At 34.7% G+C, this 25390-nt stretch overlaps 1 protein-coding gene across 3 annotated transcripts in view; it reads left to right on the forward strand.

The window, feature by feature from the left end:
* SHLD2 (shieldin complex subunit 2) overlaps positions 1 to 25390 on the forward strand; it is a 96328-nt gene that overhangs the window by 51745 nt on the left and 19193 nt on the right. For all 3 annotated transcript variants that reach the window (XM_051981857.1, XM_051981858.1, XM_051981859.1), the window contains exons 3-7: positions 4230 to 5747; positions 7428 to 7535; positions 16072 to 16266; positions 17744 to 17878; positions 23396 to 23602. In XM_051981857.1, the coding sequence (XP_051837817.1) occupies positions 4235 to 5747; positions 7428 to 7535; positions 16072 to 16266; positions 17744 to 17878; positions 23396 to 23602 (2158 nt within the window). In that variant the 5' untranslated portion in view covers positions 4230 to 4234. The remainder of the gene's footprint in view (positions 1 to 4229; positions 5748 to 7427; positions 7536 to 16071; positions 16267 to 17743; positions 17879 to 23395; positions 23603 to 25390) is intronic.

The following is a 25390-nucleotide window of genomic DNA, read 5'->3' on the forward strand; positions in this document are numbered from 1 at the left end:
ATAGTATACTGGTTGGCTGTTTTCTTCTCCAGCTTGTTCTACAGATGAGGAAACTGAGGCAAACAGGGTGAGGTGCCCACAGTCAAATGGCTAGGAAGTATCTGAGACCTCTTCAAGTTGAGCCTTCCTGATTCCAGGTCTGGTGCCACTGAGCCACCTATGGGTAGATCTCTAATGTTCCATAAAAATTTTCTTTTACTTAAACATATTTTCAAGGAAAGAGGCTATTCATAAAAATGAGCCAGCCATCCACTTATTAAATTGAGACCAAAAAAATGATATGATGCTAATGTGATACTTAAATAACAAATATGCTCTAATTGATGTGAGAACTCCCATAGGATAGTTCATAACATATCCATCCCTTCTTATCTTGTCCCCTTAAATCCTTCCAAGTAGATCTAGGCAGGGGATTCTTTTTATATATTTTGATATTTTAAAAATACTTGTTTAACTCTTAAACCATACATATATTAATCCCTTATTTTTACTACATAACGAGCCCATCTCCCTTTCAACTCATGCAATATCTTTGATGACATATCTTGTGCAATTTCTTGCATAGAAGTCATCATTTTTGATTGTTCAGAGGTTTTGATGTTCTGTGATTCATATCCACATAGATTGTGTTTGTCTTTACAAAATTAAATTTTTTTGTTGTTGTTATCATTAAACAGCAAATAAAGTGAGATCTTTCATCTTTAGACTTTTTGGTCATTTGTGTGGTTATGAAATTATCATTTGCTACAAAAAATACTTTGTCTTTTGTTGTTGTTTGCTTGAATTTTTTTTTTTCTTTTCTTCCTCTTTGCTCAGATTTTTCTTGTGTAGTGCGAATTTAGGGAGATAATGGAACAGAAGGTTTTGCAAGGGTCAATATTGAATAATCATCTTTGCATATTTTTTTTGATAATTATAACTTTTTATTGACAGAACCCTTGCCAGGGTAATTTTTTACAACATTATCCCTTGCACTCATTTCTGTTCTGACTTTTCCCCTCCCTCCCTATATCCCCTCCCCCAGATGGCAAGCAGTCCTATACATTTTAGATATGCCACAGTATATTCTAGATACAATATATGTGTTTGCATATGTTTTGAAAATAAAAAGCTTCAAGAAAAGAAAAGAGTTGGTGAAAACTCACCTTTTCCTCTCCCATGTTTTCATCAAGGATACTATCGAGTAGGCTATTCTAATAAAGATTTTAGTTTTATGGATGTGATAAAGTAGATTAGTTCTTTTATCATTCCCTTTTCAAAATGAAAATGAAGTTTTCTGATCTTTTTTTAATTTAAAGGTATTTTCTATTGGGATCTTTATCTTGTTTCTTGTCTTGAACACATTACTAATAATACTCTTCTGAAACCTGTTGATCCTTCAGGTGTAATAATCTAACAGCTTATGCAAACTGAGCAGGACCTTTCATAGAGAGACATAATCATAAAAATCATATTTAAAACTTCTCTCTCTCTCTCTCTCTCTCTCTCTCTCTCTCTCTCTCTCTCTCTCTCTCTCTCTCTCTTTCTCTCTCTCTCTTTCTCTGTAGAAAGTCCGCAAATGGTTATGGTAAGGCTGTAGTAAAAATAATACTGTACTGTGTTTGCCCTTATATATCAAAATATTGGAACTTTTGTTAACCTTTTTAAAACATAAATTAATTGATTGAATTTCATTAGGAAAAAAAAATTCAGAAACTCCTCAAGTTCTCTGGCTTGTATTTGTTGTATGTACATAGCCCTGCCCCAAAATACTCAATTTCAAGGTTTGAGGCTGGACAGTACAGTGGAACACTCACTGGGCTTAAAATCAGAAGCCCTGTTCCCAATCCTGTTCTGCTACTTAACTGTCTACGTGACTTGGGCAGATCAGTGACCTAATTCCCCACCTCCTGACATGAAGTACCGAGCACCTTCCAGCCCTTAACACCTTGATTCTCTGGGCCTTTATTCAGAGGCTGAACTTGGAAGACTTTTATCGGATGATTTGGTGACCTCTAATGGCCAAAGAAGGAGATGACACTTTAGAAATAAAGCTTGACTGAAGCCCTGCTTAAAGTCCTCTAGAGTCTGGGGGAGGGGGTTTCCGCTGCTGCTCCCAGGGCCTCTTAGGCACCTGGACAAGGACGGCTTCCACCTGTTCAGGAGTTCCGGGGTCCATGTCACGACTGCAGGCTGTGGACTCCGAGATCCAGGGCATCTCCCATTGGGGTGGCCATCAGCAATTCTGGGGGGCACCTTTCTTGCCTGGGTTTCCTGCTTTGCTGCCTCCTAGTGACTGGGTTTTTGTCAGTGCCCTTTGGATCAGTGTGGTGACCACTGGAGTGGGGAACGTCCTGCACTCTAGGTTACATCTCCTAGTCAGCACCGCTGTCTGGGGCTCGCCAGGGGGACATCTGTGCCCGCTCTGGCTCAGCCTTCTCGGCTATCTTTGTAGGCATGGTCTTCAACATCCTGGTGGGCGTCAGTCCGGGCCTTGGGTGGGATGTGAAGCTAGGGCCTGAGGGACTGCTGGGGAGGTCTTGGCGGAGCTCTTGGAGCCTCTCCAGGGCTTCCCCCTGAATAAAGCTTTGGAGGGGTCCTGCCTCTTTGGTCTGTAAGAAGTCAAGATAGCCAGCACTCAGGGACACCCCACCCTTAGCCCCAGGGCCAGTCTAAGGACTATGAGTTCATTCAGTGGGGCCTACTGTCTTTAAAGCCCTTCCCTGTTCTTGTGGATAGGTGGGAGTGTTTTCTGGGGGCCTCTGGTTCTTGTGGCCCAATAATCTCCAGACTAGTTATATCAAACAGTCCTTCCTCCAGGCATGTGGTGAGCTCTAGGATCTGCCTTGTCCTTAATAAGTGGGGCAGGAGCACTTCTGATTAGCATGGGCAAGGACTCTGCTTAGAAGGACTCTTTACAAAGACCATTAATGGTCTCCAGCTTTGCTCTGGGCTTTCTTGATCCTGTCAGTCTCCTGAAGCTCCTGGGGTTGCCGAGGCATTCCATAAAAGGCCCCAGCTCTGCCATTTTACATACATTTGATTAGCTTTATATTTTTTCCATTTTGGGGAGAAGGACCCTTAGAGGTAAAATTGTTTCATCAGTCCCTCTAGGCTGACTAGGAAGGGTCTCCTAACTGAGAGCAAGAATGCACACCGAAGGAGACAGCCAGGGAAAAACCAAGCCCCTCTGATCTGGGTCCCTAATCCTGGCTCTTTTCTGCAGGACTCAACAGCCTTTCTCATTCTTGGAGTCAAGGGAGAGAACTTTGTTTTTGTTTGTTTGTTTTTTAAATTAAATTAAAATCCAAACCAAGAAAAAAAAAAAAAAAAAAAAAAAAAAGGAAAGCTTGACAATAAGGAATTTATGACCTGCTAGGGGCAGGGGAGGAAAATGGAGGAGTCCAGAAGATAATAGGTATAAATACCATGCTAGTAAATCAGAGAAATATAGGAAACATGAGATCAAAGGAAAGTTTAGGAAACAGGATTTCTGCTTGTTTGGAATATGATATTTATGAAGGGAGAAGCAGAGGCTAGAAAGACAAGTAGAAGCCAAATAATTGTATCTTTAACCTTTGAGAAATGGAGAAAGAATCACTAAAGATTTCCAATCAGGGAAAAAGCACACAAAATAACAGATAATTCAAAAATGAAGTTATGTAGATTTGGAAATATTAATTATTACATCTATGCAAGGTTCTGATTTTTTGTTTGGTTTATATTTGGAGAGGATATGAACCATTTGGCTTATCATAAATAACAGATAAATATTATCTGTTAATAATAACTAATAATAAATTTTTATTTTTCTACTAATTAAACAAGTTATATTTTTGATGGTTAAGTAAGGGTTGAATGAGGATTAAAATGGGATCGAAATGTACATAATAAAGCTGAACAAATTAGATGAATGTAGCAAGTAGTATTTTATTTACCTGCTGAAAGAGTCTCTAAATTAATATTAGGGGTCATTTTCTTTTCAAGCCTAAATATGTTGATTGGATGGTGAAAAACATTGAAAAGAAGTTGAGAGTCTTGCAATAAACATGACTAATTTAAAATTTCTTATTTCAGTTGAAATCAAATGAGATGTTTGTAAAACCCTTTGCAATCTTAAAGTTCTATGTATTAATCTTAGCTATTGTTTTAAATTTATAGTTAATTGTCTTTTGCATTTGTGACTCTGAAATTAATATGATAACATTAATGAATTCACACATTCATAAATTTTCATTTTCTTCCCTCAGAAATCATGAGTAAAAAATCTACTCAAATCCATGTTTTCTTTGGAGCACCAGTTATTCCATCAAATACAGCAATATCACAAGAACAAACTTACTCAGCAACAAGTGCCAATCCATGGAAAATTACTCAGTTCTTTTATCATCCACATTCCTTAAATGTTAGTGCTGAAACATGCAAGTGTGGCCATCTTGAAGACCATCATGTAAGTATTCCAGTTCCTCTTAAAGAACATATCCTGAACTCTGGTAAGACTGGATCTTGGCATGATGAAGACTATTTAACATGTGTTCCAGAAACACAGTGTATAGAGTCCCAGAGTAGTGGTCCTTCAAGGATAATTGATACAGCTTACTGTCATGAGCAAATACCTGGATTTGAGAGCAGAGTACAACAGCATTTAAATGAAGGAAAATATCATTATCCTGTGGATGATGATAATAAAATCATGGACCAGAAGGAAAAATTTGAATCCAATTTCTCTTTGCAAAATCTTTTTAAAAAAAATTCCCAGCCAATAAAACAAGATTATTCTGATATCCGGGATTTGGTCTGCAGTACTAAGCAGATTAATATAGAACCAGAAGCTGTAGAAAATGATCACATGCCATCAAAAAATAATGAGACAGTCAACCATTCTCTGGGATTCTCTTCTCCCCAAATAGCAGATGAGTCTAAAGATAAAGGAGTGATAATAAGGAAGATCTCGAGCTTCAGTACATCAGCAGACATTGAATTTCTTACTATTATGACATCAAGCAAGAAAGCTTTTCTAGCCCAAAGCCTGGATAAAGAACAGAGTTTTCTAAGTAAAGAAACTTTGAGCATGAAGCCAGAACCAAAGGAAAGTTGTAGGGAAGTGAAACTAGGAAATTCCAATAATTTTGTGAATGCACCAAATCAGGCAAACTCCCTTGAACTTTTTAGTCCTAATCGTCCTGAGACAACAAACAACAGCACTTCCTTAAACTGTAGCAATGGAATCAAAGAAAATACAGCATCTCAAGAACTTTTCAAACCTCCTAATGAACAGCCCACAGATGATTTTTGTATTGATTCATTTCTCACAAGAAAAATTTGTTCCCAACAAAATACTTTCCATAAAGTCTCTATGAAAAGAAATCGAACATCTGAAGATAAGTCAGGTCCTTCAAGCACTGTATCAGAAGCCCTCCAGGGATCCAAGAAGGTTAAATCAATTTGTTCTTCAGAAACCCATCAAATCTCTTCCAGAGCAACTCCTGAAAAAAGAGTATCTAGCTTTGGCAAGTTCTTAAACAAAACATCACTGCTTAAAAATTGTGTTTGCAAAAGCCAGAGATATAATTGTTTGGTTATGGCCTTACATCCATGTCATGTGAAGGAAATACACATAAAAACGGGACCAAATTCTGGCTGTAAAGTTCCTTTGGCAACTATTACAGTAATTGACCAATCAGAAATTAAGAAGAAGGTTGTACTTTGGCGTGATGCTGCCTTTCACATGCTAACAGTATTTCCTGGAGACATAATTTTACTAACAGGTAAGAACCTTGTGCTACTAGCAATTGCTTTATTTCATTAAAAAACTTTTCTCTGCCCATATGAACTTGATGACTCATTTTCCATCACTTTTCTGTTCTGAGTTCAAGCATACTTCCTCTCTATCCATTTATGTTCTTACATTATAGAGCAATGCTTAATTTTGGGAGAAAGACAAAATTCTAATGATCTGTGCCACTATAAAGCCCATAGAATAGGAGAAAAAACATAAACATGAATAACTAATACATAATATTACACAAGTTCTATAGTTTTAACACCAAATGGTTTTATATAATAAGGTCAGGAGACAAGATTTTTGCCAGTTGGGAAGATCAGATGAGGATAAATGAAGTAGGGTGTGGCATTTGAAAAGAATTATAAAGAAGGGTTTGAAATTCTGCCATAAAGGGATAAACTTTGGGACATTCTGGAAGGCTTGAGAAGAGGTTATTTTATAGTGGGAAACTTTGTATGAAGTGATATAGAATAAGAGAAGCAAAACCAAAAGAATATACGTGACGACTACAGCAATGTAAATTTTTTTTTTAAAAATCACTAACATTGCAAAATACCAAGTAATTGAAAAATCAGTGATAGTCTTGGTGAACAGATTATGAAACATAGCTCTTTCCTCTTGACAGAGAACTTAATGACTCTCAGGCCAGAATGTTGTACATATTATCAAATAAAATCATTGTATTTGATGTTTTTGCTTAATTGCTTTTCTTGTATAAAAGATTCCTTTTGGAAGGATTTTCTTCCAGAAACAGTTAATATAAAAGCAAAAAATACTAATAGCATATTTTGTGTTTTAGTTTTTTAAAGAAAAGGCAAGGAGATGGGAAAGGTGTAGAGTATATTCTAGAAAAAGAGAAGCCTAGTCAAATAAGAATATAAAAATAGCCTTAAGTGATCTCAAATCCCAGGCAGAGGAATTTGGATTTTAATCAATAATTATAATAGCTTCCATTTACATAGCATCTTTTCAGGCTTCCCAAGACTTGTATATTAGTTCATTTGACCCTGACAAAGACCACCATGGGATATTACAAGTACCATTATGGATGGTAAATATTTGGAAGTCATTGGCATTGAGATGTTTGTTGAAACTATAGGAATAAATAAGATCACCTAGAGAAGATGTACGGAAAACTTCAGAACAGAGTCACTCTCAAGGTGGGAGATGGATTATACCATGCAAAGGAAACTGGACTATTCATGGCTGGGTAAGAGAAAAACCAGCATAGAATAAATAGTTTTTATTAGGTGAAAGAAGAATTGAACAGTTTCAAAAATCACATAAAAGTCAAGTAAAATGAGGCTTACGAAAAGGCCATCTGATGTAGTCATAGAGAGATTTTTACTTGTTTTTTTTTTTTTTAAGGATTATGGAGAAGTAGGTTATTTTAGACATAGTAAAGAACCAAGGGATAAAGAAAAACTAAAGATTAAAGATGAAAAATCATCAAAGAGGCAACTCAAATTTGATGAGAGGATCCAAGGAGAAGGAGCTAGCCTTGGCAAGAAAGAATGGGAGATACAATAGAGGGATTGTGACCAGAAATAGTATTCAGATGTGATCTCAAGTGATTGAGAACAAATTTCTTGAAAGGCATGGTTGAAAAGTGGTTGAGGATTTCTAAATGCTCTCAACTGATTTTTATTTCTTTTTTTCCCAGATGTCACTATACATGATGACCAATGGTACAGGGAAACAGTACTGCAATCTACATCTACCACTCAGTTATTGAATCTGGGAAGTTGCTCATCTGTCCAAGCAAAAGAATGTAAGACATATTATGAATATAATGGTTTGTTTGCCAAGTTCTTTGTGTGGTTAAAACACAAAGTGGCTTAAAAAATGTTACAGGGAGTTGGTCACGTGTTTTAGTCAGTGTTGGTACCATAACTGTCAGGGTTAAAAGACACCTAACTTTTTTTTTTCCATAATCTTTTTTTTTTCCAATTCCATGTAGAGAAAATTTTGGACATTAATTTTTTTTTTTTAAATTTTGAATTCCAAATTCTTCCCCTCCTATTACCCTTATAGAGTGAGCATTTTGATACAGGTTGTACATGTGTAATCATGCAAAACTTTTTTCCATATTCATTATAATGTGAAAGAAGACAGAAAATCTCCTGTCATCCTTCTCCCCCCCCAAAAAAAAAAAATTAAGTTAAAAATATATGCTTTGAAGGGAAAGGGACCTGTATGTGCCAAAATGTTTGTAGCAGCTCTATTTGTAGTGGCTAGCAACTGGAAAATGAATGGATGCCCATCAATTGGAGAATGGCTGGGTAAATTGTGGTATATGAATGTTATGGAATATTATTGTTCTGTAAGAAATGACCAGCAGGATGAATACAGAGAGGACTGGCAAGACTTACATGAACTGATGCTAAGTGAAATGAGCAGAACCAGGAGATCATTATACACTTCGACAACGATATTGTATGAGGACATATTTTGATGGAAGTGGATTTCTTTGACAAAGAGACCTAACTGAGTTTCAATTGATAAATGACGGACAAAAGCAGCTACACCCAAAGAAAGAACACTGGGAAACGAATGTGAACTATCTGCATTTTTGTTTTTCTTCCCGGATTATTTATATCTTCTGAATCCAATTCTCCCTGTGCAACAAGAGAACTGTTCGGTTCTGCAAACATATATTGTATCTAGGATATACTGCAACATATCCAACATATAAAGGACTGCTTGCCATCTAGGGGAGGGGGTGGAGGGAGGGAGGGGAAAAATATTGGAACAGAAACGAATGCAAAGGATAATGTTGTAAAAAAAAAAAAAATTACCCTGGCATGGATTCTGTCAATGTAAAGTAATTATTTAAAAAAAAAATATGCTTTGATCTGCATTAAGACTTCCTTCAGTTCTTTCTCCAGATATGAAAAGTATTTTTTATCATGAGTCTTTTAGGATTATCTTCAAGCCTTATATTGCTAAGCGTGGCCAAGTCATTTGCAGTACATTATACAATATTGCTGTTATTGTATACAGTGTTCTCCTAGTTCTGCTTGCTAAACTTTGCATCAGTTTATGTAAGTTTTTCCATGTTTTTCTGAAATCAGCCTGTTTATCATTTCATATAGCATAGTAGTATTCCATTACAGCTTGTTCAGCCATTTCCCAATTCATCATTATTTGCTCAATTTCACTATGAAAAGAGGTGCTAGAAATATTTTTTACAAATAGGGCCTTCCCTCCTTCCCCGCCACCCCCATCTTTTATTTAATCTCTTTGGCAATTAGATCTAATAGTGGTATTGATGCATTAAAGGGTTTGCATGAGTTTATAGCCCATTAGGCATAGTTCCAGTTTGCTTCCAGAATAGTTGAATCAGTTCACAACTCCACCACATGCATTAGACACATGTGACTCTTTAAAAAATTATTATTTTAAATTTTTATTGATAGAATCCATGCCCGGGTAATTTTTTTTACAACATTATCCCTTGCACTCACTTCTGTTCTGACTTTTCCCCTCCCTCCCTTCACTCCGTCCCCCAGATGGCAAGCAGTCCTATACATGTTAAATATGTCACCGTATATCCTAGATGCAATATATGTGTGCAGAACCGAACAGTTCTCTTGTTGCACAGGGAGAATTGGATTCATAAGGTAAAAATAACCTGGGAAGAAAAACAAAAATGCAAACAGTTTACATTCATTTCCCAGTGTTCTTTCTTTGGGTGTAGCTGTTTCTGTCCACCCTTGATCAATTGAAACTGATTTAGATCTTCCCTTTGTCAAAGAAATCCACTTCCATCAGAATACATCCTCATATAGTATCGTTATTGAGGTATATAATGATCTCCTGGTTCTGCTCATTTCACTTAGCATCAGTTCATGTAAGTCTCGCCAGTCCTCTCTGTATTCATCCTGCTGGTCATTTCTTACCGAACAATAATATTCCATAACATTCATATACTACAATTTACCCAAACATTCTCCAATTGATGGACATCCATTCATTTTCCAGTTTCTAGCCACTACAAACAGGGCTGCCACAGACATTTTGGCACATACAGGTCCCCTTCCTTTCTTTAGTATCTCTTTGGGGTATAAACCCAGTAGAAACACTGCTGGATCAAAGGGTATGCAGTTTGATAACTTTTTGAGCATAGTTCCAAATTGCTCTCCAGAATGGCTGGATGTGTTCACATTTCCACCAACAATGTATCAGTGTGCCTGTTTTCCCACATCTCACATCCCACATTCCGTATTATCTTTCCCTGTCATTCTAGCCAATCTGACAGGTGTGTAGTGGTATCTCAGAGTTGTCTTAATTTGCATTTCTCTGATTAATAATGACTTGGAGCATATTTTCATATGGCAAGAAATAGTTTCAAATTCTTCATCTGAGAATTTTCTGTTCATATCCTTTGACCATTTGTCAATTGGAGAATGGCTTAATTTCTTATAGTGTCAATTCTCTATATATTTTGGAAATGAGGCCTTTATGAGAACCTTTGACTTAAAAATGTTTTCCAGTTTATTAGACACATGTAACTCTTAATAGGTAAACTAGCTTTTTCAAGAATATGGAGTTCATTTGGATGTTTTTTTTGTGTGTGTGAAGTATATCAAAATAAAAAAAATTAATGCAAAATTTATGTTAATTACTTCACTATCATTTTTTGCTCTATTTTTGTTGATGTAGATAGAAAGTAATATTTTTGCAAATTTGTTGGAATCAGTTTTCTTTTAGAAAGAATAATAAAAAAAAGACAAAGAAAAATATGGCTTAATATTTTATAGCATTTTAGTGGTTTAAAACTTCCATAGAATAGTTTTTATCCTATAAGTAATAAGGATTTATGAGATGCTATTTTTAAAAACTATATTATTTTTTCAACTATTTAATTTGCAGATTATGTAAAATATATAATTCTGTTTTTGCCTATTCACTTTTGGATATACTCTGCCTTAAAAACTGCCTTGAGATGACAATGCTCCCTAAACTAACCTGTTTATTTAGTGCTATACCAATCAAATTCCCAAGAAATTGTTTTACCGACAAGAAATTGTGATGGAAAAAATAACAACAAAATTCATCTGGAAGAACAAAAGGTCAAGAATTTCAAAGGAATTAATAAAGAGAAAAGCAAATGTAGATGGCCTAGCTGTACCAGATCTAAAATTATATTATAAAGAAATGGTCATCAAAACCATTTGATACTAGCTAAGAAATAGAGAAATTGATCAGTGGAATAGGTTAGGTTCACAGAGCCCATGACTATAACAATCTAGTATTTGACAAACCCAAAGGCCCCACCTTTTAGGATAAGAATTCACTATTTGACAAAAACGGCTGAGAAAACTGGAAACTAGTATGGCAGAAAGTAGGCATAGACCCACACCTAACACCATATACCCAAATCAGGTTGAAATGGGTTCATGATCTACTCATAAAGAATGATATTATAAACAAATTAGAAGAACATAGGATAGTTTACTCCTCAGATTTGTGGAAGAGAAAGGAATTTGTGACCAAAGAAGAACTAGAGATCATTATTGATCACAAAATAGATAATTATGATTATATTAGGTAAAAATTTTTGTACAAACAAAACTTAATGCAGACAAGATTAGAAGGGAAGCAATAAACTGGGAAAACATTTTTATATCCAAAGAATCTGATAAAGACTTCATTTCTAAATATAGAGAATTGATTCAAATTTATAGTAGTTCAAGACATTCACCATTGGTCAAAGGATATGTACAGACAGTTTTCAGATGAAGAAATTGAAACTATTTATAACACATGAAAAGGTGCTCCAAATCACTATTGATCAGACAAATGCAAATTAAGACAACTCTGAAATACACTACACACCTCTCAGATTGGCTAAGATGACAGGAAAAGATAATGATGAATGTTGGAGAGGATGTGGGAAAACTGGGACACTGATGCATTGTTGGTGGAACTGTGAAAGGATCTAAACATTCTGAAGAGCAGTTTGGAACTATGCTCAAAAATTTCTCAAACTGTGCATACTCTTTGACCTAGCAGTGTAACTACTAGGCTTATATCTTGAAGAGATTTAAAGGACGGAAAGGGACCCACATGTGCAAAAATGTTTGTGGCAGCCCTTTTTGTAGTGGCAAGAAACTGGAAACTGAGTGGATGCCCATCAGATGGAGAATGTCTGAATAAATTGCAGTATATGAATGTTATGGAATGTAAGAAATCAGCAGGAAGATTTCAGAGAGGCTTGGAGAGACTTACATGAACTGATGCTAAGTGAAATGAGCAGAACCAGGAGATCATTGTACATGGCAACAACAAGACTATATGAGGGTCAATTCTGATGGATGTGGTTCTTTTCAACAATGAGTTGATTCAGGCCAGTGCCAATGGTCTTGTGATGGAGAGAGCCATCTGTACCCAGAGAGAGAGTGGGAACTGAGGATGGACCACAACCTAGTATTGTCACCTTTTGTTGTTGTTTGCTTGCTTTTTGTTTTCTTTCTCATTTTTTCCCCTGATTTTTTTTTTTGTGTGTGTGTGTGTATCCAGCATGATAATTGTATTAATTTTTTTAAAAGCAAGTTATTGACCTTTGATGCAGATCATTGGACCTTACCTTCGTTTGTGACCGGTTTTTCTATTTTGTGTAAACTCTTCAAAGTTAGGTTTCCAAAGATGTGTAATTAGAATTAGTTGGTCAGAGGGTTTGAAAATTTATAGGATGTCCCAAAAGTTCTAAGGAAGATTTTTAAACTATTAAAACTAAAGACCTACAGTAGGTCATTTGGGACAGCGTGTGTGTGTGTGTGTGCGTGTGTGTGTGTGTGTGTGTGTGTGTGTGTGTATGAGAAAGAAGTTCAAAAATTCACAGATCCTTGATCGAGCAGTAATAGTTTTATTACGTATACTAAATTAGTCCAAATTTAACCTACCCTAAATAAAGTGCTGCTGCTTCCACTCATCTACCCCCAATGAGATCTTTATGTATATTAGCACAGTACTTTCAAGGATTCATGATTTTGTCAGTGTGAGTATTCTCTCCACCAACAGAGATAGCAGCCCTTTTACAATTTTATACAGTCTTCAAAAATTAATTGTTGCTGAAAATTCATTACTCCATATCCTGCTATGGGAAAAACCTCTTTCAGGCTCATTGTGAGGTACATTTTTAGTAGCAAATACTGTCTGTCTCTAATACTGTATTTGAAGACTTTCTTGTTTTTTTGTTTTTCAGGTTTTGCAAAAAAAAAAAAAAAGCCTTGAAAATTCCAAAGTTAATCTCTAGTTAAATATAAAAATAGGATTTTATTTATTTATTCTTTTGAAGTAGGATTTTATTGAAGCACATAGTTATTAGGAAAGAAATGTAACATTGTAGGTGGCACTGCTTATTTTAAATAAACAAAATTTGAAGGGGGAATGTAGCCTACAGAATGTGTGTGTGTTTTTTTTTTAAAGGAATAATTTGTACTATTTTTTAGTTAAAGATATAACAGTTAATGCTTTTTTTTTAAATAACAAAGGAAATATTAGAAGATTATGGGAGGTTTTAATAAAGTTTACCTTCTGAATTATTCTTTATTCAGGAAAAACCAGTTTTATAAAATTTCCCTACAGACAGAACTTTGAATGAATTGTTTTTGGCTGTCCTTAATGTTATTTAGAAATAAATGCATTGTTGTTATAGAGTGAAATTAATTATAATAATATAATTTTGAAGCATGAGTTTTGGAAGCATGGAAATATAATGGGATATTCAAGGCCATCTAATTCATACCATTTCTGGAAAAGAATTCCATCTGTTACATATGTGACATATGCTTATATGACATTTGCTCAAAGACCTCCAGTGAGGGAAATTCATTACACAGACAGCTTTAATTGTGATCTTGGATTTCACCTCCTCTTTGTCAGTTTTGTTTTATTTGTTTCTATTGAAATTCATGATCTATAATTAGTGACCTCATACAAATTTAGTATTAAAAAACATTTTTTTTTTTTTTTACAAAAACACTTTAACCAGCTCTACCTAAAACAACCATACTGGATTTTAGGATTAGAAGAGAATTTAATGGTCTTATAGTCCAATATCAACAGCTCTTTCAGGAATCTCCTTCTCTTAAAAATTCATTTAATTGGAATATGTCATTTTTTTTTTTTCATTTTGCTTTCATGAGAAAGAAATGGCAACTAAACAAGCTTATTCCAAGGGATTTTTAAAAAAGGCTATCTCAAGAACATTTCATAGGATTATCTACACTATTACATAGTTATAATTGATATTGTTCAAAGTGCCTTTAATAATAGCAGATAGTGATTGTAGTGTGTTCAGTAGAGGTTCTGCTGTCTTATAATTGTTTGAAAACATTTTTAAAAATTATAATCCATTTATCATTATTTCTGGATTTATTGTCAAAGGACAATAAAAAGTAACTGAGATTTTGAACCTGATTGTGAAATTATGTGGCTTGATTCTTGGAAAGGTTTACATAACTTAGCCAGAGAAACCTTTGTAAAATATGTCCCAGAGTTTAATGTGCTAAGTAAATGCCAGATAATACTAGTTTTTCTTTCTTTCTTTCTTTTTATTAAAGCTTTTTATTTACAAAACATATACATGGGTAATTTTTCAACAATGACCTTGCAAAACCTTGTGTTTCAAATTTTCTCTTCCTTCCCCCTACCCTCTCTCCTAGATAGCAGATATTCTAATACATCTTAAATATATTAAAATATATGTTAAATCCAATATATGCATGAGTATTTATACAATTATCTTCTTGCACAAGAAAAATCTGATCAAAAAGGAGAAAGAAAACAAAATGCAGGCAAACAATAACAAAAAGAGTAAAAATGCTATGTTGTGATCCACACTCGGTTCCCACAATCCTTTCTCTGAGTGTAGATGGCTTTCTTTATCACAAGATTATTGGATCTTGATCCAATCTCTCATTGTTGGAAAGAGCCACGTCCATCAGAATTGATCATTGTATTATCTTGTCGCTATGTACAATACAGATAAAATTATTGCTGCTATTGTTGTTATGATGAATACCTGGGAATTTATTATAAAACCACAAATAAATGTTTTGCTCCATTTATCAAATGTCTATATTTTGTTATCCATTAAAAAAAAAGAAAAAGAAAAAACAGTACACCTTCACCTGGCTTGACTTTTTAAATTAGATCTGAGTCTGTCACTAACTAAAATAAACCTAAAGATATCTTAAAATAGTTCCATTTCAGAAACAGATGATTTTAACTCAGCATTACAAACACACAGTACTCAGTATTCAGACATTGTAATGAGGATATCTGAAAAAAAATGAAAATTTAGTTATTGTCTTTCCTTTAAGATAATATAAGTATTATTTATAAATCATTTCCCTCCCTCAGTCATTTACATACTATCCATTGAAAAGGTTAAGGTTGATTCTAGAAAGCTGAGCATCATGAAGTGAGTAATTTATGCCAAAAATATTATTTAAATAATCAATAAATGTTTATTGGTACATTGTTCCTATCCACAGGTAACTTAAATTCTAATTACATATGATATATAAAAATAGTACAAGACAACAGTATATCATAAAGCAATATATATCACTTGATGAATGAAAGATATTAATGATGAGAATAATAAGTTGAAAGAAAAGAAAAAACCCATTGTGGGTTGGAAGGATCTGAAAGGTATCATGAGAGGGGAAAGACTTCAACTGGTTGGGTCTTATAAGATTTGGGGGCAAAGGAAGCAGGTAAAGGATTTAGATTCAGGTAGACATAAAACATATTTCAGACATTGTAATTAGATTACTCCAGAGTGGAGGGTTGCATTGATTAATAGACTCCTTTGAGTGCTAGACAAAGTGATTTGAATGTTATCCAGTGGGATAGCCATTGAAGATATGTAAACAGAGACCTGATGGTTTTAAGGAGAGTAATGTGATGGTAATGCATAGAATAGTTTGAGGGACTAGAAAAGCTATGGCAGAGAGACCAATTAAGAACTTGTTGCTATAGTTTTGGTAGGAGTATAAGAAGAGTTTCAATTAGGTTGGTAACACTGGAGATGAGACATGCCTAATGAGTAAACAAATAATAAATTGTCAAGAAACAATAAAAAGTAACTGAAGTTTTGAGCCTGATTGTGAATTAAAAGAAACTGTAACAGAATTAAAAAGTAATTGAAGTTTTGAATCTGGTTGTAAATTAGAAGAATTACGGAAGTTAGAAGTAGATGCCAAATTTCTTTGTCTAATCTTCACAGTCAAAATAGAGTTCTCTAAATAGACTGATATTTTCATCATTTGTGCCTTTTTTTTTTTTTTTAGATTCCTATATAGTCAGTGTTACAGTTCTGCAAGATTTATTGGGGTACATCTCTTCAAAGCATTCCTACATTGTAGATCTCCCTTTTAGACGTCCTCAGAAATTGGAAAATATACAGTATGTAGAACTGGACCAGATTCAGCCAAACACATTAGTCCATTCAATAGTAAAAGTTGTCAGTATCACAGTACTAACAGGTAAGTCGTCTTGTGGTCCCTTCATTGAAAAGATTTATAATGGTGTTTTCTCAAGAATCAAGAATTTTTGAGCATATGATAAAAATCTAGATTATGATGGTCTCATAACATGAAAATAGTCTTTTAAAAAAGGAAATAAAAACTGAAAATGAAATGTGTATCTTTTTAAAATAGATTTTTTATTGATATCTTTTGTTTTTATATTGCCTAGATTTTCCCTTGTAATCCTTTTCTTTCTTCCTTATAGCAAAGATTTTTCTAAAAAGAGGAAAAAATTGTAGACAGACATCCATCCAAAAAAATCTCTTGTATGCAGTGTTCCATGGTTATGTTCCTTTTAACACATTTTCAAAGGAGTGAAGGAAATATCTTTTTCTGTTTCTCCATATCTCTTCTTTAGGGTCAAATTTGTTTTTTGCAGTTTTGCAACATTTCATTTCCAAGTGTTTTGTGTTCTTTCAGTTTACATTGATGATGTTATTTGTATTTTTTCCTGTTTTATTACTTTGTATCAGTTTATGTATGTCTTTTCGTGCTTTTCTATAGTCATCATATTTGTGTTTTTCTATAGCATATAGTAATAACCCTATTGCATTTATATCTATTTGTTTTTTAAGTCATTCTCTAATCAGTTGCATCTACTTTATTTCTAAGTTGTCAAATCAACAAACATTTATTAAGCACTTATTATATGCCAAATATTATGCTAAGTTCTGAAGATAAAAAGAAAAGCAGAGTATAATTACTTCTCTCTAGGAACTCACAATCTTAAGTGCGGATGGTTTTAAGTATTTAAATTCCATACTCCAACAGCTCCATACATACAAAATAAATACAGAATAAATTAGAATCTCAGAGGGAAGGCACTAACTATAAGGAGGACCAGGAAAAGCTTCTTGGCACAAATTTGAATGAAACTAGCTAAAGAAGAGGGAAGAGTGCAGTCCCAGCACAAGGATCAGCCACTTAAAATGCCCAGAGTTGGAAAATGAATCATCCTTCTAGTTCTTTGCTGCCACAAAAAAGTGCTGGTGTTAATATTTGGTGTGTATGGAGCCTTTCTTTTTGTCAGTGTCTTCCTTGGAGTAAATGCCTAGGAATAAATTCTCCAGGTCAAAGGATATGAATGTTTTAGTCACCTTATATGCATAATTACAGATTACTTTACAAAATGGTTGTACTAATTAAATTTCACCTCCATCCGCAGTGCATTAGTATGAGAAAGTACATCTATAATCTAGTTAAAAAAATTTTTTTTTGGTTTAAATGGTTTTTTTTTGGTTAAATTATAGACACTTAATAAGTGTCTATAGCTGGTTTTAAACTCAGGTTCTCCTGACTCCAGGGCTGGTGCTATATCCATCATGCCACCTAGTTGTCCCTTGCCTAATCTGCATTTGAGGTAAGTAACAGACTTAAGAAAATGAGAAAAATTTCAATTAGGTCAAATAAAATTAATAATCTTTTGCTTTTTCAGAGGCAGTATATGGTTACAGAGGACAGAAACAAAGAAAAATTATTTTGACAATAGAACAGGTCCAAGATCAACACTTTATACTTGTATTATGGGGTCCTGGAGCAGCTTGGTACTCAGAATTTCAAAGGAAAAGGGGTAATGTATCAGACTTTTAAAAAACTAAACAACACTATTTGAATGGTTAATAATCCGATGTAAGTTAAAGAGGAACATAAGGTTCAGAATTTATTAAATATTCTATAAACATGCCCTATTTATTTATTTTAATTTTGAAGTAGAAAAATGTGTCCTAAAAATCCTCATTATTCAGAAATGTGATAAAATAAAAAAACTCATTTATAGGTGTAATACCTCAGTTTCCCTGAATTATTATGCTATGCTCTGAATAAAATTATTATGGCTACCCCTCTTTCTTATCCCATTAAGCTCTGGCCACTCTCATATTCTAGTGAATCATAAAACTCCAGGTGTCTTATCTGAAATGCCTGTGTATTGCTCACTATCTCCTGCCTTAGACTCTTTGTCTTCTGCCCCCAACCTTCTTGATCCCCAACTTGTCAGGACTAAGTTATAACTTACCTCCCTCTTTTTTTGCCTTTGTTTTCCTGATAGTTGGACCTATAAAAAGTCTCTGGAATTAATTGCTCGGTGCTGAATGCTTTGAAACAAGAGTCCCATTCAGTTGGCTGGCTTCAGCTAATCTTGGTTAACCCAAATTCTCCACTATTAAAATATTAAAAACTAATTTCTCTCGTCTCAGTTTCTCTGGCATTACATAGGGACTTACAATAGTGCTATGAAATTTCTATCAGCCAATTAATAAAATATTTAAATATTGAGACTATGTCTCTTTATTTAGGTGCAATGTGCTAAAAATATAAACTGGTTATATGTCTTTATATTCTGTCACAATGTGCTACTTTGAAAGTACGTGTGTTGACTTTTAAAAAAAAAATTGATTCTGAACTTACAGAACGAATCCTTCCTCGTACAGAAAGAGCATTATATATGAAATTGTGAATTTCTGTTATATATATTTCTGTTGCATATATTACATAGTCTATTACATATTGTTTTTGCTTTTTTAAAAAGTATTTAGCTTGTTACTTTCAATGCTATTCTGCTTGTGTTTCCTTCTGAACTCTGCATTTCTGAATGTATTTAATGACCTTTTCTTCTTTTCTTTTCTTTTCTTTTTTTTTTTTTTTTTTTTTTTTTGTGGGGGGAGAAGGAACCCAAGCACTAGGAGCTTCCCTTCCTCTATTTCCCTAAAACTTTTTCCCTCTAATCTTTAACATATTTAAACAAAATAAATTCATCTGTTGGCCATATACATTTTGCATATATGTCTTAATTTTATACCTTGGAAGAATATATCATCTCACCCTTCAGGTGGAGCGTTGCATGCTTCAACAGCAGTCCTCTGGAATATATGGAAATATAGCATCATTTTTTCAACCATTCTCCAGTTAATAGACGATTAGTTTCTAAGTCTTTGCTATTACAGAAAAAGCTTCTATAAATATTTTTGTACAAATGAATCATCTTGCTGTCTCTTTGGTTTCTTTGGGGTATAGACCTAATGACAGTGCCTCTGAGTCAAAGAGTATATAGAGTTTAGTGACTTTCAGAGCCTAATTCCAAATTGTTTTCCAGAATGGCTGATCTCATTCCACAGTTCCATATACCAGTATGCCCCTTTGTATTACCTCTCTGACAAAAGTAAAAAAACTTTTTACATGCACAAAGCCAGTGATTTTTGACATGTAGTCATGTTTAAAATATGAACTATACCTATATTTTCAGTTCAGGCTTGAAGGAATTATATTAAAAATAATTTATACTTCATTGATAGAACTGTACTTTTCTTCCTTTTAATTCTGGCGAAATTTTTTTGGTTTATAATAAGTAGGAATGGCAGTACAGGTGATCTGTCTTTTCCTTTAGCTCACTGAAGTGATCTCCAGAGTAAAAGAGTTTGTAAATCATTGTATCATTCAACTGGAAAGGGTTAATGGCTGTCCCCACAAACTGAACTTACACCTTGTTGAGTTGTAATACAAATATAAGCCTCCGATCCATCTTTTAATGATTAATAGGAAATACCTAGAATGTTAGACATTAAAATTAATTTTTTTTTATGTTAAAATCAAATGTTCATGGTATGTCATGAGAGTTGTTTGCCAATTGTGAAATTAGACAAATATCTGTCATTGGTAATCAAGCCCTGAACATATTTGATCTCAACCTAAAAGTCCAGACCATGAGTTTAATAGATGCTTCCAAAATGTGGTTTATCATGTAATCAGTTAACAAAGTAGATAACCACATGATGGACATTCTTTTAAGGGTAACAAGGGTTAGCATTATTTACCCACAAAGCTTTCTCCAGAAGAGGGTTTGTATACTTGCATACAATTTAGTTTAATATTAAAAAGTAAAATGTCAGAAAGCTGAAAAGCAAATATTGCCCCAATATTCACTTAATAAACATTTATGAAGTGCTTGCTATATAAGACATCATGCTCATATCATAAAGTTTTAATCTTTAACATATTCAAGAGAGCTTCCTACCCAAGCAGGTCTGCCATGTTATGTTCTGAGGCTTCATAGTGAAGATGTTTTCATTTTCAGAATTTCTTAAAAACTCTTTTCTGCTTTACTCCAATAATACAAATTCCCATTCATATACAGTATCAAGTTTCATTGTTGATCAGAAAAAGCAGAAGAGCTGATTGTTTAGAAGGGGAAAATGATCCAAAATGTACGGCCCTTTTCAAAATATCTTACTGCCATTTAGTTTTCAGAAACAACTCAAAGTGCCTGAGAACAAATATTTGGGCAATAAATGCACCGCGTGGCCACATAGGAGAAATGTCGTGGCAATTAGGAAGAATTTTATTTAGAATGAGAGTTGGGCAGAGCCTAGGGGGTCAAACCCGCATTCACAGGGTCTAGATTTTTCTAGGTATAGGTAGAGTTGTAATCAAAAGGCATTGAGAACTACGATTGTTGCTAGGACAGAGTTGATCAGGAGAGTCAGAATTAGGTTAATTATTTTTCTCTGGTTTTACACAGAATTTTATTCTGCTGATTAAAATGTCTATTGATTAATGATTCTATTGATTAAATGATTCTAATGATTAAAAGTCCTGGTGCTGGGTAGACTAGCAGCATAAAAGAATTCTTGTGCAGAATAGCCACCAACTTAGTTGTTGTGCTCTAACCACCAAGATGGCATGTAAGGCAGAACAGCCAGTCACTACAATGTGTGGAGCAGAACAAGCAACCACAATAGCTCGTGGGACAGAACAACCAACCACAGTGGCGCATGGGCGCAGAACAATCACAATGGCACGTGGGGCAGAACAACCAACCACAGCAGCGCATGGCGCAGAACAACCAACCACCACAACATGTGGGGCAGAACAACCAACCACAGCAGCGCATGGCGCCAAACAACCAACCACAACAATGTTTGGGGCAGAACAACCAACCACAGCAGCGCGTGGCGCAGAACAACCAACCACAGCATCCGTGGCGCAAACAACCCCGATGGCACGTGGGGCAGAAATAGCGCTGCCCTTGCAGTCAGAATGCCTCCGTTGGAGTCCAGCTCTAAGACTTAATTGTGGTGATTCTAGACAATTCGTCTAATCTGTCAAAGCCTCCATTTTCCTCATCCATGTTTGCCGTAGAGTGTGAGCATAGTAAAGTGCTTTACACAAATTGAAATGCTATTAAAAATGCTGTTAGAATTCATTATCTAGAATTTAATTTTGCCTAACTCAGAATCACATAAACTCAGCATTGAAGGAGCCCTCAGAATCTGTGATGCCCATCTGGTACCTAAACAAGTTCTCATTTTTAAGAAACCTTTCCTTCCATCAAGCCCACAGTTCTCCCTACTGCTGGTTATACTGTCCCAATGCCACATAACCAGTCTAACCCCATTGCTTTTGGTAGACACGCCCTGATCATATTTCATCTGATGACCCTTCAGGTATTTGAAATAAGTCTTTCCTTTCCTAGGCTAAATATGCCCATTGCTTTAACCAGTCCCCCTGTGCCATTACTAGAATCCCATCTTATTTTCATGGCTGTACTGCTCTGAATCCCCTTTGGCTTATCAAAGGCCTTCCTAAAATGGAGCATTCAGAGTTGAACAGAATACTTTGTAGTAGTCTAAGCGCAGCAAAAGACAGCAGGACTCCTGCCACTTTAGTCCTGGATTCTGTGCCTCTCTTACTGTTGCCCAATTTATATCAGTTTTTTTTGGCTGCCTAGATCAGTTTTTTATTCATCTCCAGGGCTTTTTTCACATTGCTCTCTTGCCAAACCTGTCCAGATCTGATTCTTGTGAAATTACTTTTTACCCCATTGAAGAGCTTGTTTATCCCTATCAAAGTTCCTCTTTTTAAAGGTAGCCTGTGTAGTAGACAAAGCTTGAATTTGAACTCAGAGAACCTAGAGTTGAATTCTGCCTCTCATTTATTTTTGTAGCCTCTTTCTCATTATGGAGCTCAGGTTTCTCTTCGCTCTAGATCAGTGGTTCTCAAAGTGTGGTTCAGAGAATCCTGGGGTCTGTCAAACCCTTTCAGATAGTCAACAAATTTAAAATTTGGTTCCATGGTCCCTAAACTAATACTTTCAGGTAGTCAACAAATTTAGGGGTCCTTTCGACTAATCAGGAGTTGCTGCTTCTGCTGGACTGAGGTCAGTGATGGCAGTGCGACTGTAACAGAACCTAGGAAGGTCCATTCCAGGGGCCTTGAAACTAGATGCCTTCCCAGAGTTTTGGATCCACATGTAGCCTCCTGGTCCTTCTCCAAAGGCAGAGTTTGCACCAAGGCTGCCCTCCTTCCACACAGGTGAAAGGGGTCACCTGAGTTCCCTATATGCCTCCTTCCTTTGATGAGATCAGGATGCTACAGATTCCCACTTCAGGGCTTCTGACCATGATGGAACTTTCTTAGCAGAGACCTTTTCCCTTGCTCATTCTGGACATTGAACCCTGGCCTATTTCTGGCCACCCTAGGAGACCTGCGGCTTGTTGGGCCTGTTCTGACATTGGCAGCCTACTTTCTAGTTGCCCTTGTGTGGTGGAAGTATTCACTTACAGTTGCTCATCGAACTTCTTGATCATTATTCATTCTAATGTGAATGAATTCTAATGTGAATTTTAGGGTTCTGCTATAGCAGATGTGGGAGAGCGAAGCACAGATAGCCATCTTGTCTGGAAGTCCAAGTCATCTTTGAAAGAGCACTTTTTAAAGAGCGTAGACACTTTACTTTGATGACAAAATAAAGCTCACATTTAATTATGTGATTGATCGTATGTGTAGTGGAAAGAATATTGAACTAGAACACAGAAAGCTTGGGTTCTGAATTGTCTCTGCTCTCTCCCAGCCACTTAACTCTGAGCAAGGGATGCGTGAGTCTTAAGGGATAAATCTGCAGCCTTGCCTGTCTGATCAATTAGATTTTATATGTGTAGAACTTTGAAAACCCTAAAACTTTATGCAGTTACTTAGTGTTTTATTTAATTACCAGATTCTAAAGCATAATCCCAGAATTGAAGAGTTTAGTACTGGTTTTGGTTCTTGAATGTTTTCCTTACATTGGCTTTTTTTTTAATTTTCTTGCTTTAAGATCATCTTTGGGAATTTAAGTATCTCCTCACTCAGCACAATTCCATATCAGGACATCTAGAATTACATACAACCCCATGGTCCTCCTGTGAGTGCCTCTTTGAGGATGACATGAGGGCAATTGACTTTAAAGCCAAATTCCAAAAAAGGGAAAGTCACCTCATGAAGATCTCACATTTATCTGCCCTTCTGGAAGAGAAGCGCTCAGGTAAGTGTCTGTGCATGTGCACAACTAATGACCTCTTAATGCTGACTGTGACTTGAATGGAACAGTATATTTGAGCTGCTTTACAGTTGTCTTAGCTGGGCCCCAAGAGGCACTTTAGATTAAGCTGTCTTTCCTGGGATATTACATTTCAATACACATATTTTGTATAGCTTCAACCATGGGTAGCCCATAAAAAAAAAACCGGTGCACTAGTCATTGGAGAACTTTTCAGTAATTTAACCTGCTTTCTACTAAATATTTACACAAGGCACTAACCCATCATCTGGATACTATATATAATAAATTTTCAGATATCTTTTAGCTTATTCAAATCACTTTAACCATCTAGATGCTTTTATTTGAATTGATCATTTATGATATGTGAAAATTCTTTATTATAAAAAATGTCTGTGAGTATCTACTCCCTGAACTTCTCTTTTTTAATATATAATTCATCATCAAAAGCATTTTAAGAATCTCTTAGTTGATGGTATTGTTCTTTGGAATTATCCCCAACAAACAGAAATATATACTGAACCATATGACATGGAAAAACATTTTTTGTTTTTCTCTATCAGTCATTACTTATCTTTTAAATATTATTCAAATGTTTTTATTAGATATAAGTTATATGATATGTGATAAACATTATTTAGAAAATATCATTTGGATTAGTTGGCATATCTACAGTATGGGCAGTTAAGACATCTTAAATGTAACTACATATTACTGAAACTATTTATTCTGAACTCAGAAATTTTAAGAAAAATCTTCCTATATTTATTATTCCAAATAAGAGAAGAAATAGAAAGTGAAAAATTGGGGAATATCTTCTTATGTCTTAATATGATTTAATACTAACAAAAGTCTTCATAACTTTTTTTAATAATAGCTTTTTATTTTCAAAATATATACAAAGGTATTTTCCAACATTCATCCTTGCAAAACCTTGTCTCCCAAATTTTTCTCCCTCCCTTCCCCCCGCCTTCCCTAGACAGCATGTAATCCAAAATATGTTAAACCTATACAATCCACATTTATCACGCTACACAAGAAAAATCAAATCAAGAAAGAAAACAAAAAATAAGCAAACAATAACCAAAAAGTTGAAAATACTACATTGTAACCACCTTCAGTCCCCACAGTTCTCAGTGTTCATAGCTTTTGCACAATATGTAATTAAAAGTTAAACCAGACTATTTTGGTCTTAAGATTGAAATTTAAATAACTTTATGGCAATTACATTTGTAATATATCTGTAACTATTATGGTTATATTTATTATATAATTATATATATTTGTACTATACATTGTTTTGTATTTTATTATTTAAAATGTCATAGTTATAACATTTTAATAACTAATTTTCTTAGCTGATTTGTGTCTCATATTCTCAGATTTTTTCAAGATTTCATATATTCTGCAGATAAAAAAAGATTATTAGAATTATTTGAAAAAAATGGAGAATATTAAAATAACTGACATTCTTAAAAAGTTCAATGCTATGGTTCTCATCGAATTTTTGCAATTTCCCCTTTCAGTCATCCAAAGGAACAGTTTAAAACTTAGATTACTTGGTACATCATTGCATGGAAATTTTCAGGGGCAATATTTTAAAAATGTAGACCTGGATAGATGAAGTCAACATTTTTCTACTTTCTAACTAGTTTCTAGCTTTGTGTTATGGGCTCTGGGATTAAAGAGTTGAATTCAAAGAGCTAATAATTAGGAAGCCATCATGATATTTTTAGACAACTTAAGGGAATGCAACAATTCTAATTCTAAATA

This window comes from Antechinus flavipes, chromosome 2 (genome assembly GCF_016432865.1).
Source record: "Antechinus flavipes isolate AdamAnt ecotype Samford, QLD, Australia chromosome 2, AdamAnt_v2, whole genome shotgun sequence".
NCBI classification, from domain to species: domain Eukaryota; kingdom Metazoa; phylum Chordata; class Mammalia; order Dasyuromorphia; family Dasyuridae; genus Antechinus; species Antechinus flavipes.